The sequence below is a fragment of the Suncus etruscus genome, chromosome 9 (genome assembly GCF_024139225.1).
Source record: "Suncus etruscus isolate mSunEtr1 chromosome 9, mSunEtr1.pri.cur, whole genome shotgun sequence".
NCBI classification, from domain to species: domain Eukaryota; kingdom Metazoa; phylum Chordata; class Mammalia; order Eulipotyphla; family Soricidae; genus Suncus; species Suncus etruscus.
The window spans coordinates 37536829-37553602 of record NC_064856.1 but is presented as its reverse complement, the minus strand read 5'-3'; the positions used below and the strand labels follow the sequence as shown (position 1 = coordinate 37553602).

Here is a 16774-nt window from a genome sequence, read left to right as displayed (position 1 = left end):
TTACTTCAGCTTATTAATTTGAAACCATAGACCTTTAAGAATTTCAGCTAGTTTGAAACCGTAGACCTTCCTCCAGAGTGATAGTCCAGTGATTCAGGTGCTTGTTTTGCTTTGTGCCAATCTGGGTTTGACCTCAGCTCTACATAAGGTTCCCTGAATCCTACAGGAATGATCCCTGAGTGCTGAGCTAGAAGTAAGTCAAAGCATGATTGGTATGGCTCCAAAATAAAATAAAAATAGAATACCAGCAGATCAGACTAGCCTTTGAAACAATTAGTTTGAACTCCTTATAATATCTAACAGTTTCTGAAAGGTATATTTCTGGGATATAAGTTAGACTTGTAGCTCTTACTATATATTCTTGATATTTCTTTCTTAGAAGATGTGCTGTAAATACACTGCTTTTATAATTTGAAGAATGACTTAAATTTAATTACAGATTATAGATGATGTATTTTTGCTTTTTTATTCACAGGCAACAGAAACTTTATTTAGAATGGGTGTTGCAAGAGGAGCCATCACTACATTACGAAATGGAGAAGTAAGATAAGAATTTTATATAATTCTTAGTTCATAATTCATAGGATAAGAAATTAAAAATATGAAATGTGAATTCTGTCATGCTTTCTATAACAAGTTGACAAATACTCGATGTTTATAATTTTGAGCATACATGACTTGATCATCTTTTTTAATTCACCCATATAGGAATCTGATATTTTTGGTTGAAAATAAATCATACTTTCAATTTTTGATTACCAGTAATTAAAATACTTTAATTTATAATCTGGTACTCACACTTTTTTTTCTTGTTGTTCTTGGGTGTTGCTCATGATTTAATGCTACAAGATTTGTTCTTTGAGCGGTGGTGCTAGGCTTTGAGTCCAGGGCTCCTATACTCAAAGCCTGTTATCCGGCCCTTCAAGCTCTCTCCTCAGTTAAATAAATACAATTAAGTGTTTTCTTTACTTAAATGAATATATGAAGACTTCTGGATTGCAGTTATTTATAGCAATAACGTAATTGAAAGTTGGTTTTCAAAGATAAGGCTTACTTTTTGAATACACATCTATGCTAATAACAGTGTATATGTTATTTTTAAATGATTATTTCCTTTTTCGAGACTCAAGATACTTAGGTCAGCATCGTGGCCCATATTCTCTGCCATCTAGTACTATACAATATGAAGACTGTATAGTTATTTGCAGGTGCTACTCAATCAAATAACTCTGCTAGTCATGGATTTGTTTTTATATAAAATAGACAATAACTCATTGATAGAAGAGTGGACATGTACAACAAATACAGAGACTTATTAGCCAAACAAAATAAAATTATTCCATAGTGAAAACATTTTTTTTTAGTATATTTGTGCCACTTTTTTATATTAATAATTTTTATTTTGACCAAAGTGGATTACAAATCATTCACAGTAGTATTTCAGATACATAGTGTCATTGAATTTGGGGCATTCCCACCACCAATGTTGTCCTCCCTCCACTCCTGTTCACAGCATGCATCCCATATCACCCTTCCTTTGCCCCCCGGGCTGCTAGTATAAGTGGTCCCTTCTGTGTCTAGCCTGTTGTAGATTGGGTAGCAGTTCTGTTGTAGTTGGCTTTGGATTTGGTGTTCAAGTCTGATCATTTTTTTATTTCTACTCAGTGTTCATAAGACTGTTCTTATAGTTGTAAATCTTAGATGGGAAAAAGTTGCATTGAGAATGGGAAGAAATCAGCTTTTTAGAAATGCAAACTATAATTTAGACCTGTCTATTGACATTTAATTATAGTCTTTATTATCTTGGTTAATTTTCTCTTATATCCTTCTATCATTCTAGGGAAAAGAATCTGATTATTTTAGGACATTCTCTAATAACTCAGGCTTATTGTATAAAATAAAAGCAAAGCTATTTTATTTCAATGCTGTTTCCTTCTCAGTGTTGTTTTGAAGTCTGAGGATTTCACATATACATAGATGTATTTCTTGTAGAAATTTTTAGCTGTTGGGACTTTCTGGTTTTTGTTGCCTGCATACTCACTCATTGCAATATTTTCCACGGGACTCACTCTACTTCCAATGATTGCCCATGTGCTTGTTAAAGGTTGCATTGTTAGTGGGAGCCCATAAATTATGGCTGTGGTCCTTAAGTGGTAAGGAGATGTGGTGGTCGCTTCTGTGCTTGCCATGAGTCCTACTTCATGGCCATGATATTTGCATATCTTATAGATGTGTTGTTCACCTAGCGTTGCACACATTTTTAGTTGTACTCCTGGCTGCAATGTGACTAGATATAGCATACAGTAGAGCTATCAGGAGCATGTTGAGTACATATGATGATCTTTGGATTTGAACTCATGACCATATTCCCAGAGGCATGTACTCTAAGCCAGTGCTCTGTTTCTCTATATTCTGTTGTCTTCTTTTTTCTCCAATTTTTGGGATTGATTTCCAAATTTAATATGTATCAATAGGCTATACAAATAATATATTTAGCCTGGAAAATTGCTATATTATTCTTTCAAACAACAGGTAGAATATAGCTTTTTTAAAAACTATAATCTATATAACATAATGATGGGACCAAAGTGACAATACAGTTGGTAGGGTGCTTGTGCATTCAGCTAACCTGAATATATCTCTGAGTACAGACAGGAATAATCCCAGAGTATCTCCATGCATGGCCCCAACACCCCCAAGCAAATAAACAAACAAACAAAAAATAGAACCATACTGCTAAAATAGTTTCCAGAGGAAGAGAATAAAATAATTATTAGAAAGAGAAAGTGTATAAATACTTCCAGGAGTATTTATAACAAGCCTGGTATATATTAGGAAACCCTGAACCTATTTCTAATTTGGTAGGAATAAATGAATTTTGGTTGCGGAACAGGAAGTTTGTGTCAACTAGAACTATTTGCCATCATTGCAAGATTTGTGGGACGTTAAAAAGAGACTTTATAGGAATTGTGGAATTGTTATCATGCTCCAGCTATTGAACAATCATAGGTTGTTGTTAATTAATATCTTGGTAGATTTTTCAGTTTTCTAATTCCAGGATAATATGATAATTTTGCTGGTGCTTAGAAAATTTAGAATCTGTATCAGAATTATATTTGAAAGCTTTAAGTTTTAGAATTTACATTTTAGTTTCATTATAAAATGATTCTGTCACTAACTCTGCTTTAAATGAATCATCATGTTATAGTGCTAGGATATTATTTCATATTCTGAATAATGAGGTTTATTAAGAAAATTCTGGTTCAGGCTAAGAAGGCAAATGGCTAAAGTTTTCAAAATATCAAGTCATAATGTTTAAGTTATGTGGAATTGCCTATATTAGCTCTGTATGTGACTGTTGGTATTGACATAATTATCCTTTGATTGTTCATAATTATAGCTTTGCCTTTTATTTTAATAAAAAATAAATAGGCCATAATTTTGTTCTTAAACTAAGCTGGACAATATGTCTCACTATGGAACACTTAGGTTTTATTTTTTAAATATTATTAGGTTTCTTATGATAACAGTAGTTTGTTTTGATCGTAATAGGAAGAACTATAGGCCAGAAAAGCAATTATTTCCACATGTATCAGGCTAATTTCAAGCACCATTCTTCCACCAACCATCCACTGCAGTTAAGCTTGCCTACCTTGGTTACCTAACTAACCGTGATTAAATACATTGGAAAATGAAGTCTTTATTTAAAAAGTAATTCTTGGATATACAGAAAGAGCTTCTTTTATACAAACAGGCTAAGAAATTTTATCTGTAATGCTGTAATGTAATTCAGCAGTAATTTAAATTTTTTGAATTACTAAGGAAATTTAATTTTATACACGACATCTAAGTATATCAACATTTTGATCATACTTTTTCTTTTTTGTCTCTTGGTTTTGTTCTTAGCAAGAGAGTTTGCTACATAGGAATATGTGGGGTTGTTTATGCTGGTTCAGTAGACACGTGACAAAAGAAATTTGCATGAAGTCATGAAGTGATGTCAATAATATCAGATAGAACATTGAAACTCTCATATATCCTAGAATTGAATAGGGTTAGTATTTCATTATCTTACAGAGTGGTCTGGGTAGTGACTTTTACTGTAGCAATTTCAGTCTAGAGGTTGAAGCTATCGTAGCTATTGTAGATTGGAGGAATGAATAAATAGGAGGTAATTAAATATACCTATTAAAATAAATGGAGAAAAAGGTAGCACCCTGCGGTGTTATATGTTGATAAAGAGAAATAAGAGTCTTGGGATGAGTTTGACTTTCAGATCTTAACACCTTGAAAAATGTCAGATATAGTTTTTATTTGCTTGTCTTCTTTTGAAGTGTTGATTATTAAACATTTAAGTTTAATGCTGTTGTGATGGCCTTGTCTGGAGGTACTTTGCAACTTATTATTTTACTTAAATTGTAAGATTTGATTTATTTTTATTTAGTTCTGATTTGTGGTCAGAAAATTATTATTTTTGAATGGTTCTAAACATAGGGGAGAGTGCAGTGATGAATAATTAGCACTTGCATTCAAATGAATTTTACATTTTCCAGGGGGTTGGACTAGAAGTGTTGGGCCATACCATCCGTGCCCCAGCACCACATCTGGCTCTGTCTATGTGGACTATTTCTGGTGCTGTAGATCTGTGCTGTTCACTACTGGCAAGTTAAAATACTTTAACCCTTGTACTATTCCTAAACCTCAGATTTCTCTCTCTCTCTTTTTTTAATATGGAACACTTCTCAAATTTGTGTGTCATCCTTGTGCCAGGGCCATGCTAATCTTCTCTGTATCGTTCCAATTTTAGTATATATGCTGCTGAAGCGAGCACAGATTTCTCTTCTTAAAAAGTATTTTATTTTTGTTTCTTTTAAAAGTTCTCTTGAATGCTTAAATGTTAAATATTTTAATTGCTTGTTTATTTTTGATCCAAACCCAGTGGTGCCTTGGCTCTTTTCATGAGTGGTGCTCAAGGTACCATGCGGTCTCAGGGATAGAATCTGGGAGTTTCTCTTATCAAGCAAGAACTCAGCTCTTTTGTGTCACCATCTCAGCTCTAAATGCTTTTTTTAATTTATTTTTATGTTTTTTATTTTTGGGTTACACCCTGTGTTGCCCAGGGGTTACTCCTGGCTATGCGCTCAGAAATCTTTCCTTGCTCAGGGAACTGTATGTTTTTCTCTCCCACTGCTGTTGCTCAGGGCCTACTCTTGGTTTGGTTTGTGGAGGGTTACTCTTGGCAGCATTCTGGGAATCATGCTGTGCTAGTGATTTAGCCTGTGCCTCCTGCATTAAGTATATGTACTCCTACCATTAGTTTATCTCCTTGGACCAGCCAGGCTCTTTTGTCTATGTCCCATCTAAATTCCTTTTGCTTCCTTTTAATAATTTTGAAGCAAATATAAAATACTCAGTTTATAAATATTTGAGCTTGTGTCACCAAAGATTTCCTTAAAATATAAATAATCTTATTTATTTCACGTATTTTTCATATGCACATCATTTATTTAACCAGTGTTTATATTTCCTCAGTCATCTCTTTTAGTCTGTTAAGATGAGAATGCAAATATTTCTACTATTTAAATCTTACATTTGTTTTAATTGGTTGAATGAGTGCTCCCCTCAATCCCCATCCATCTTTGTATGCTATCTTGGACACCTGCTCTAAAAATGAATTAGGAGGGCTGGAGATTTAGATCAATGGTCTGAGCACATACTCTGCATACATGAAGGCTGACTTTCAATAGATCGCAGCGAGGGAGCTGACCCAGAAGCAGGTCATCTAAGAATGGTTTAGCGCCAGGTGCCCCACGAACATGCGATGCGCAACGGGCGAGGGATGGCTGCCTTTCCAGCTGCACCCCGGTTCCCGAGAGGAGCGTCTCTCCGCACCGGACCCCGGTCCTGATGCGCGCCGGGGGGGGCGGGGGAAGACACGCGCCAGTGGGGACGGTGGGGGATCAGCTATCCCGGGCCCACCGAGGCTCCCGCGGCGCTGCCATATCATTCCGCCTGGGCTGGGTTCTGATTTAGAGGCGTTCAGTCAGAATTCCACAGATGGAACCAGATCTGTGCCAGGCTTGCATCTTAAGAGCTACAATATTTCTGGTCCTCAAATTTTCATTTTAACTGCCTTAAATCTACAGCCTATTCTGTTTTTGAGGCCGGAGTGTAATCTGTATAACTAAGAGGACCTGAAACATTCTGTGTGTGTGTGTGTGTGTGTGTGTGTGTGTGTGTGTGTGTGTGTGTGTTTGTATATGTACATGCAAGCAATTTACTTTATGCTCATAGAACTTTATTAGAAACCTTGTTGTTTTATGACTCTAAGATTGAAATATTTTTTCACTAACTTGTTAAGAAAATATCTCTTAACTATGTTGTTTCAACAACATTTTATTTGCATTAAAAAATTCTTTTACCTATCATTTACAGGATGTCTAGAAGCTGTTTATTTGCCAGTCTTTCAAAATTAAACTTTGGACTATATTTTATTTTATTTTTTATTTTTTAATACTCCAGCTTTTCCTAAGAATTTTATAGTTTCTAATTTTACTTTGTTAATTTTATTTTATAAATCTTTATTTAAGCACCATGATTACATGCATGTTTGTAGTTGGGTTTCAGTCATAAACAGAATACCCCCTTTCACCAGTGCAACATTTCCACCACCAATGCCTCCCTCCCCCTCCCCCACCTCTGCCTGTATTTGCAACAGGCATTCTACTTCTCTCATTCTTTAACATTGTCATGCTAGTTGTTAGCATAGTTATTTCCCTAACAGCATTCACCACTCTTTGTGGTGAGCTTCAAATTGTGAGTTGGTCCTTCTGGCCCTTCTAGTCCTTAATTCTATTGTCTTTGGGCCTTATTGCAGTAATGTCTTTAATTTTTCTTAAAACCCATAGATGAGTGAGACTATTTTGTGTCTGTCTCTCTTCTTCTGTCTATGTTATTCAACATAATAGATTCCATGTACATCCATGTATAGGAAAATTTCATGACTTCATCTCCTGACGGCTGCATAATATTTCATTTTGTATATGTGCAACAATTTGTTTAGCATTCATCTGTTGAAGAAAATCTTGGTTGTTTTTAGAGTCTGCTATTGTAAACAGCACTGCAATGGATAGAGGTGTGAGGGAGGAATTTTTGAATTGTGTTTTTGTGTTCTTAGGGTCTATCCCTAGGACTGGAATAGCTGGATCATATGGGAGTTCAATTTCCAGTTTTTTAAGGAATCTCCATATTGTTTTTCATAAAGGCTGGACTAGACGGCATTCCCACCAGCAGTGAATAAGAGTTTCTGTCCACATCCCACCAGCACTGATTGTCTTCTTCTTTGTGTGGTGTGAGATGGTACCTCATTGTAGTTTTGTTTTGCATCTCCCTGATGATTAGTGATGTGGAGCAATTTTCATGTGTCTCTTGGCCGTTTGTATTTGAAATTTGGTTGATGTTGATATGTGACTTTGCTTTGAAAAGAACTAAATTTGCATTATTTTTGTAAAAAAGGACTATTTTTTCAGAATTTGCAGCTTAGAAGTTTAGAGTTGAACAATGAGAACAGGCTTATTCACAGGCACCTCTTTATTAGGATGAAATTTAGCTGCTAACTGCTTGATATTTGGCTATGCTTTAGCGTGTTGTGGAGATAGTCAATATAATATTCTCATCTTTTTTTTATATCCCATCCCCAATCTTATAAACTTTTCTGGAAAATAAAAAGGTGTGGAATTTCACTAGCATAATTGAATTGAACTCATTTGAATGGAAATAGGAGTAAATTATAGTTTCCTGTTTTTTTTTTATCAGAATAGTTTTTCTTACTGTCTTTTAGTGTTTCTCTTGTATTAAAAATATCTTGCAGTAATATATGCTAAGTTTATATATGACAAAATTTTAATAACTATATAAATAACAAAATAATAGACCTTTTTGATTTTTTTTCCTGTGTGTGTATGTATATATGCATGTGTGTTTGTGTGTGTAAGCTGAGTGTCTGTATGCTGGGGCTCAAATTCAGGGTGTTATACTTATAGAGCTTTTGCTCTATCACTGAGCTACACACTTATATTCTGGTTTTAGCTTTTAACAGCTTCATTTTAACAGCTCCATGTTGTATCAACTTCATCTTTTGCTCTTCATCACAAAGATAAACATACATTAGGATGAACATTAAAAAGATGTTCATTTATGTATATTTAATAATAATTAATATTTTAATAATAAAATGGGATTGGGGCCAGACTGATGGCGTAGCAGTAGGGCATTTGCCTTGCATATGTCTGACCCAGGATGAACTGAAGTTAGATCCCCTGGCATCCCATATGGTTCCCCAAACCAGAAGTGATTTCTGGGTACGTAGCCAGGAGTAACCCCTGAGTGTCACCAATTGTGGCCCCCCTCAAAAAAATTAAAATAAAACGGGATCATACACATTCTACCCATTACATTTTACCTAGAAGTAGATAATTAGCATCATTTAAACTGCTATGTATTCTTTTGTGTGTTACTCATTCTTCATATCTATTTATAATGGTTGCTTTACCATTTATTATACATGACACCATCATGCATGTACTCATTTCCATTGACCATTTGGTTTGTTATCATTATTTTTTATTTCTATAACACTGAGCATTATAAGATTTATATATTCTCTGGCACTTTTTTTTTGCCAGTGATCTAGGGACAAAAGCATTGTTTCCTCAATCTGACCTTGATCTGATGTATTTTATTTATAAGGTAGCATATTCAAGCAGAAACCATAGAAACTCTTGAAAACCATGCTACCATTTTAGAAACAAAACAAAACAAACAATAAAACAAAAAGAAACAAAAAAAAAAGACTGTTCAAAAAACAGCTGTAAAAGGTAGTAGATTGCTTTTTGAGTTCAAACATTTAATTCTTGTGTTAGTTGGTTTTTCCTTTGGTTTATTTCTTCTCACTTAATTTTTTTAATGATTTATATTTAACATAGTTTAAGTTCAAAGAACTTAGGCTCCACTATTCAAAAATTCAAAGCCAAATTTTAAACTTCTTTTTTTTTTTTTTTTTTTTTTTGGTTTTTGGGCCACACCCGGCAGTGCTCAGGGGTTACTCCTGGCTGTCTGCTCAGAAATAGCTCCTGGCAGGCACGGGGGACCATATGGGACAACGGGATTTGAACCAACCACCTTTGGTCCTGGATTGGCTGCTTACAAGGCAAATGCCACTGTGCTATCTCTTCGGGCCCAATTTTAAACTTCTTTATTACAATATTGGTAGTTCTTTTTTTTTTTTTTTTTTTAATTTTCTTTATTTTATTTTTGGTAGTTGTCACAGTTTTTTTTGTTTTGTTTTTTTGTTTTTCGGGCCACACCCATTTGATGCTCAGGGGTTACTCCTGGCTAAGGGCTCAGAAATTGCCCCTGGGTTGGGGGGACCATATGGGGGATTGAACCACAGTCCTGATCCTTGGCTAGCGCTTGCAAGGCAAACACATTACCCCTAATTACCTCTAATGCCACCTTGCCGGCCCCAATATTGGTAGTTCTTATAATAATGTCATTACCTAAGAGAGTTAGTTGATAGTTATTAAATATATTAAGCCTATAGAGTATTCTTTGTTACAGTTTCCACAAAATCCAAAAGTGAAATGGAAGGAAGATTATGAATTTTTTCCAGTATTATGTAATGGATTATATAAATTATAATATTTGAAATATTTGAAAGAAAATCTTGGGTATGAAAATGTTGTTTTCCACTTTGTAAAAATAGTTAAGTTGCGTATTTTTTCTGCTTATTTTTCACTTGCAGAAGTAATGTTTAACTATTGCTTTTTTTAATTTTGTTTTTTTTTTTGTGGGGGGGTGGCCACACTAGGTGATGTTCAGGGCTTACTCCTAACTATGTTCTCAGAAAGCGCTCCTGGCTTAGGGGATGCCAGGGGTTCGAACTGTGGTTCGTCCTAGGCTAGCTTGGGCAAGGCAGACTCCTTACCACTGTGCCAGGCTCCAGCCCCTAACTATTGCTTTTTAATAGAGTAAAACACCTGTCTTCATATAATTAAAAAATACCACTCATAGAAACAAAATTTCTTCAATTTGGCATATCTAAAATGTAGTTAGGTTGTTTTACAATATAATAGTATGAGAACATTATACTTATAAGTTGTATATTTTTCTTTATGTAATTGTATATGTATAGTGTGCATTTGTATGTGTTCTTATAAACAATTTTTCTTTATATTTTCACTGTTAAATGTAATGTAAGACTTTTCTGTCAACATTTTTATTTGACTAAGATTATCTGCTTATATAAACCTAGTATAAATATATATTTGCTTGAGTTATCTAATGTGTATATATATATGTGAGATGATAATAAAATTTTATAGGAAGTACCTGTTGGAGAAAGTAATTACTATTCAGTACTTAAATGAGTTCATACTTAGGTATTATTTTCTTAAATTCAATTATGCCCTTTTATATTAACAATGTAATTGTTTCTTGGAGTACCATTTTATTATTATGTCTCTTTGAAAAGATAAGTTATTAATTTATATTCATATCATGAGGGAAAGAAATCTGCCTCATCCTAGGTTCATAGTCAGCACTCTTATTTTTTTCACCTTTTATTGAAATTATGTAATGACTTCAAATTTGGGCTTCTGTTTGATAATGATCCTTTAAGGAGCCAATTATAATGAAGTAGACATTCATTTTTTTTTCCTAAAGTCTATAGAAGTGAGCACTGAAAATAGGGAACTTACTTAGAATCTAAACACTGGGAATTCTCTTTATAGTGATTTAATGTTTCTGAGTAGTGTAGTCTAGAGGGAATGTCAAGAGGAGGGAAAACTTATATTGACCTCTCTAAGACAGTACGTTCATGTCAAAAACAAATCAAATATAGCTATAAAATTAGTTGTATGGGGAAGCTATAAAATAGAAAGTTGTGACCTGTACTCATAGCTCATAGTGTTTCATGTTCCGGCATTCACTTTGAAACTACTAATCATGAAGTTAAATTAACAATAATTTACTTGACTGAGCATGCAGCCTTTAATAATTATTGAGTTTTTAGGGAATGAGCTGAATACTCAAAATTTTATGTGGGTGGGAGGAAGCATTGTGCCACACCTAGCTCCTCTCAACTTTTATTCCTGGCTTTGTACTCAGAGGTCATTCCTGACAGTGTTGGGGATCATAGCACTTACACATTTTTTTGTTAAGGCATTTGTGAAAACTATAATAGATTGAGCAAATTAGAAGAGGGAGAAAAAAATAACAAGTATATGAAGTTGTGAAGTAAATTTGTTGTTTTTAACCTTGAAATTATTTTTGTGCCTATTTATTTTAATAGAATTTACTTATTTCTTAATATAACCGTTTCCATTTTCCAATTCTTATTAATAATGGTTTGAACCCTTTATTTATTAAATATGTAACTACTAACAATTCTTGATTTGAGGTTCATAAAGTGATGGAGATTGGATCCAGGGCCTTTCCCAGGCAAAATAAGTGTGCCCTTTTAACTTTTAGAAGAAGAAATCATTGTCAATTACTGTGCAAAAAATAATGCTAAATAATCATTAACCAGAAATTTAATTGAGGAAGACATTGTTCCTGCTATATTATCCTGTCCTAGAGAAGGAAAACATTAACTTATAAAATCTTATGTGTTGTAATATTATATGTAGCATAATTTTTCTATTTTTTATTTTTTGCTCTTTGGGTCACACCTGGCAGCGCTTAGGGGTTACTCCTGGCTTTATGCTCAGAAAATCTCCCTTGGCAGGCTTGGGGACCATATGGGATGCCAGGATTCGAACCACCATCCTTCTGCATGAAAGGCAAACACCTTCCCATGCTATGTAGTATAATTTTAATTAAGAATATCATCTACACGTTAATATTCTTATAAAATATGATTTAAATAATAACAATTAAGTTAAAAGAAAGTTTTTACCCAATCTGGAAAAAGAACACCCAAAATTATCATTGGGCTGGAGAGAGTTCTTGGGTTCTGGGGTTTGTTTTGTGTGGAGCTGAAGCTGCTTTGGTCCTCTTGGTTTCCTGAGTTTCACACCCTGACCTTCTTGGAGGCCCCCCGAGTAACATTGGGTTGGCCTTGCATCACTGTAGGACCTGAGTAATACTGCATCCTTAGGCCACCTTCCCGTTTGGTAGGCTGATCTCCAGAATTTGTCTCTGGGTCTCCTGAGCACTGCTTGGGTGTTTCTATGCTCTCTCCTGCTATTTTTTTTATATCGTGCATGCTCATAATATGTTCATAATATGAATGATACAAAAACAGCTTTGCATAGAGTAAAGAAAGAGCCTTTGGAAAAGAAAACATAGTAAGTATGTAGTATCATTTTTACTAGGCTTTAACTAGCATCTTATAGATGCAGTTTAAATTTAAATAATTAAAAATATCAGTACAAAGTTTTTCTTGACTTCCATACTTCTGAAATATTACAAATTCTGTCATTTTTCTGCTGCAGACAATGACTGTGACATACCACTGTTGAAGTCATTGTTCAATATACCTGCTCTTAAGATGAGTTAACTTAATCATATCATGGACCTAATGACTATTAATATATGAAAACTTCTACTTCCCGAAATATGAGCAGTAAGTTAGACTCATGTGCCTCCCCTCCCCACTTTTATTCCTTCTTCAGAAAACCAGATTTAAAAAAAATGCATTTGTAATTGTTACTATGAACATTCTCACTTAGCTTGCTAAAATCTTGATCAGTCTTAGCTCCTTAAAAATGGCCATTAAGAAAATATGAATTCATCACACTGTAGTTAAATCCACTATACAGTTTTGATGTTAAAGGAAACTTTGTGGGGGGGCTGGAGCGATAGCACAGTGGTAGGACATTTGTCTTGCAAGCTGCCAACCCAAGACAGACCTGGGTTTGATCCCTGGCATCCCATATGGTCCCCCAAGCCTGCCAGGAGCAATTTCTGAGCGCAGAGCCAGGAGTAACCCTTGGGTACCACCAGTGTGACCTCCCAAAAAAGAAAACAAAAAAATAAGGAAATTTTGGAGAAGTATTTCTTATCATTATCATTTTAATATTTTATGGTTTAGTAACTTAAAGTGCTTTTGAGGAGGGCCTGACAGACCATTTGTATTTGGGCATAATATACTTTAATGACATGTGGTTATAATATTATCTATATAGAATTATGATTTACAGTCTTTGTCAAGTACCATGCTAATTTATTTATGTGGGTTTTTTTTTGTAGTCTATGAAGTAGATATACTCATTTTACAGAATAAACCCTGTGGTTCAAATTAATTAAACATGTAAAACATTTTTTATAGATAGGATATTACTAAACATTGTAAATTACGTGACATTTTACTGTACTTAAAATTTCATGAATACTGGCAACAGGCCTGATTAAATTAAAGGGACCATAAACCTCTAAGAGTCACCAAGAGTGACCTCCATAGAATTCATAATACAAAGTAAATTTTTATGAATTCTTTTTGAGCTTTCTTCTATTAACTGTCTCCATGTCTCTACACTTTGTCATTTGTTATAATTTCTGCAGATATTCTGAGAATTTTTTTCCAAAGTATTTTTTTTTTGTGCTCATTTTTGATTAAATTTTGTGAAGCAGATTTACTTGGTCAATGTTTTTTTTCAATGAATGAAATAATTTATTCTTTATACAGATGATTCCTATTTAAAGCTGTTTACAATTTATCTATAATTTGTTTCATTCTTGAGTATTCAACTTTTTTTCTAGATAACTTCTCTAGATCCCATGTAAGACTTGTTTCATAATTGTTTTTCACGCATTTTCTATCTGAAATGCCTTTTGTAGTTCACTTGCAAATTGTATCTATCCCCTATGCTCTGCTTTTTACACAATATGCTGAATATACTTGTAAAAATCAATGTTATTTAGTACTACTTTATCTTGCGTTGCTGTCATTTCTATTAAGTTTTACCTCTAATAAAATTTCAAAACTTTTTCATCTTTGCTCTTCTCTTGCTATTGCTGAGAGAATTGGCTGATTTTAAGTTGCAGAAAAAGAAAAGAAAGTTACCTAAAAGGGAAAAATAGCAAAGGTGTAAAGATAGTTGTAAAAATTAAAAAAAATATTAGGGGTGGGATTGAGCCAACCCCACCCCCCAATTGAACAACATTGGCTTCTTGCAAGACAAGCGCCTTAATCCCTATACTATTTCGAGTTCACTTACAAATTGTAATTTCCCTATTTTGGAAATTTTGTAGTGTGAGGTAACATTGATTAGATAAAAGATTGTTTGGTAGGATCATGGCTATATGTAGTGCATAGTAAAGTTTACTGTAGATAAATTGAGAAAAATGACATGATGAAAGTGATGCATAAAGAAGACTGTCACTTTACCATGAGTCAGAATTAAATGCAAAAAAAAATACCCAAAACAAAACAGGCAGAACATATTTTATATGTTTTTATTATTTATTTTACCTTGGTATTAATGAATGGTATAAATGCTACAATGCCAGAAGTAATATTTGGGAGATATCAAGACTGGTGTGGCATGGAGGCATTGCCATTTTGAGAGAAATGTGATAAAACACCACACTTGGAAAAATGCTGATACTCTTGGAAATTTTGATGCCACAAACTATGTTGAAAAATTTAAAAAGTAAACACACAAGCTAATACTTAGTACTTGTAATGCTGATATCATAGATTCTAGAAATAAATAAGATATAGTCTTTATTTTTTAAAAAATGATAAATATTTGCTGAGCACAGGTTTTTTTTAAACTTTTTTCTATTGTTTGAGGTACTGTGGTGTGCAATACCACAGTGATGGTTTCCAGAGAACAAAATTCAAGTCATATTCATTATCAGTGTACCCATCTCCCTCTTCCAATTCCCCAGTATCTTTGCATTTGTAACACTATGCCTTTCATACCTCCCTCAAAATTTTGTTTTGTTAATCATTTCTCTTTTGATCTTTTGTTACTATCTTGCTGTTTATCTTTAAGTTCCACTTTTAAAAGGGATCATTCTGTATCAATCCCCTTCCTTTTTGATTTTCTTTTTGTTTTGGGGACCACACACAGAGGTTAATCCTGGTTCAACGCTCAGGAATCACTTCTGGCTCTGCTTGGGGTACTATATAGGATGCCTGGTTTCAAATCCAGTTCACTGTGTGCAAGGCAAGTGTCCTCCCCACTGTCTTATTGCTCCAATGCCTTAGTCTTAGTCCTCTCTGGAGTGTGGCTCTTTAGGAGGCCTTGATGTGGCCACCTTCCACCATGCCCACCCAGCACCTCTACACTCCCTTGTACCTTCCCTTTGCTGTCTGCCTCTGGACCAAGGCCAATGACCACAATGACCAGCTTCCTGAGCTGAGCATAGCACTCCAAATAAGTGGTCAGGATCTACCTTGAGTTCACTGGATCAAATGGGAGTGCAGGGGTGGGGGTGGGGGGAAGAGAATGACTGAGAGGCAGGGAACCAGCTACCTGGGTCACATCATGCCCTTGCAGTTTCTTTCTTTCTTTCTTTCTTTCTTTCTTTCTTTCTTTCTTTCTTTCTTTCTTTCTTTCTTTCTTTCTTTCTTTCTTTCTTTCTTTCTTTCTTTCTTTCTTTCTTTCTTTCTTTCTTTCTTTCTTTCTTTCTTTCTTTCTTTCTTTCTTTCTTTCTTTCTTTCTTTCTTTCTTTCTTTCTTTCTTTCTTTCTTTCTTTCTTTCTTTCTTTCTTTCTTTCTTTCTTTCTTTCTTTCTTTCTTTCTTTCTTTCTTTCTTTCTTTCTTTCTTTCTTTCTTTCTTTCTTTCTTTCTTTCTTTCTTTCTTTCTTCCTCTCTCCCTTTCTCTTTCTTTCTTTCTCTCTTCTTTCTTTCTCTCTCTTCTCTCTCTTCTTTCTTTCTTTCTTTCTTTCTTTCTTTCTTTCTTTTTTCTTTCTTTCTTTCTTTCTTTCTTTCTTTCTTTCTTTCTTTCTTTCTTTCTTTCTTTCTTTCTTTCTTTCTTTCTCTCTCTTCTTTCTTTCTTTCTTTCTTTCTTTCTTTCTTTCTTTCTTTCTTTCTTTCTTTCTTTCTTTCTTTCTTTCTTTCTTTCTTTCTTTCTTTCTTTCTTTCTTTCTTTCTTTCTTTCTTTCTTTCTTTCTTTCTTTCTTTCTTTCTTTCTTTCCTTCCTTCTCTCCTTCCTCCCTTCCTTCCTTCCTTCCTTCCTTCCTTCCTTCCTTCCTTCCTTCCTTCCTTCCTTCCTTCCTTCCTTCCTTCCTTCCTTCCTTCCTTCCTTCCTTCCTTCCTTCTTTCCTTCCTTTCTTCCCTCCTTCTCTCCCTCCCTCCCTCCCTCCCTCCCTCCGTCCCTCCCTCCCTCCCTCCCTCCCTTCCCTCCTCCTCCCTCCCTCCCTCTCTCCCTCCCTTTTTCTGCCACATCTGGCAATGCTCAGGGGTTACTCCTGACTCTGCACTCATTAATCATTCCTAGCAATACTTGGGGAACTACATGGAGTGCTAGGGATAGAACCCAGGTCAGCCACTTGCAAGGCAAATGTCCTACCCACTGTACTGTCACTCCAACCTCCTAGCTATTTTCTCTTACTTCCTTCACTCAGCCTATACTTTTAGCCTCATTCATGTTGCAGCAAACTGCATGATTTTGTTCTTAGAGTTGCATAGTATTTCATTGTGTATATTTATCACACTTTATACATTTATATGTAGTTGGGCATTTGGGTTGTTTCTATATCTTGACTACTGTACTAAGTGCTGTGATGACTATAGGTGTGCATATATCCTATCAAATTAAGA

The 16774-nt window shown here is 34.6% G+C and overlaps 1 protein-coding gene and 1 non-coding gene across 2 annotated transcripts in view; one reads left to right on the top strand and one right to left on the bottom strand.

Annotated features, from left to right (window-relative positions):
* The window catches only part of TMEM135 (transmembrane protein 135), a 163869-nt gene that overhangs the window by 55805 nt on the left and 91290 nt on the right, over positions 1 to 16774 (top strand). Inside the window, exon 5 of the mRNA XM_049780052.1 lies at positions 476 to 541. Within this exon, the coding sequence (XP_049636009.1) occupies positions 476 to 541 (66 nt within the window). The remainder of the gene's footprint in view (positions 1 to 475; positions 542 to 16774) is intronic.
* LOC126019807 (U6 spliceosomal RNA) lies at positions 4725 to 4831 on the bottom strand. The gene has a single exon (XR_007499428.1). It is a non-coding gene; the product is annotated as a U6 spliceosomal RNA (small nuclear RNA).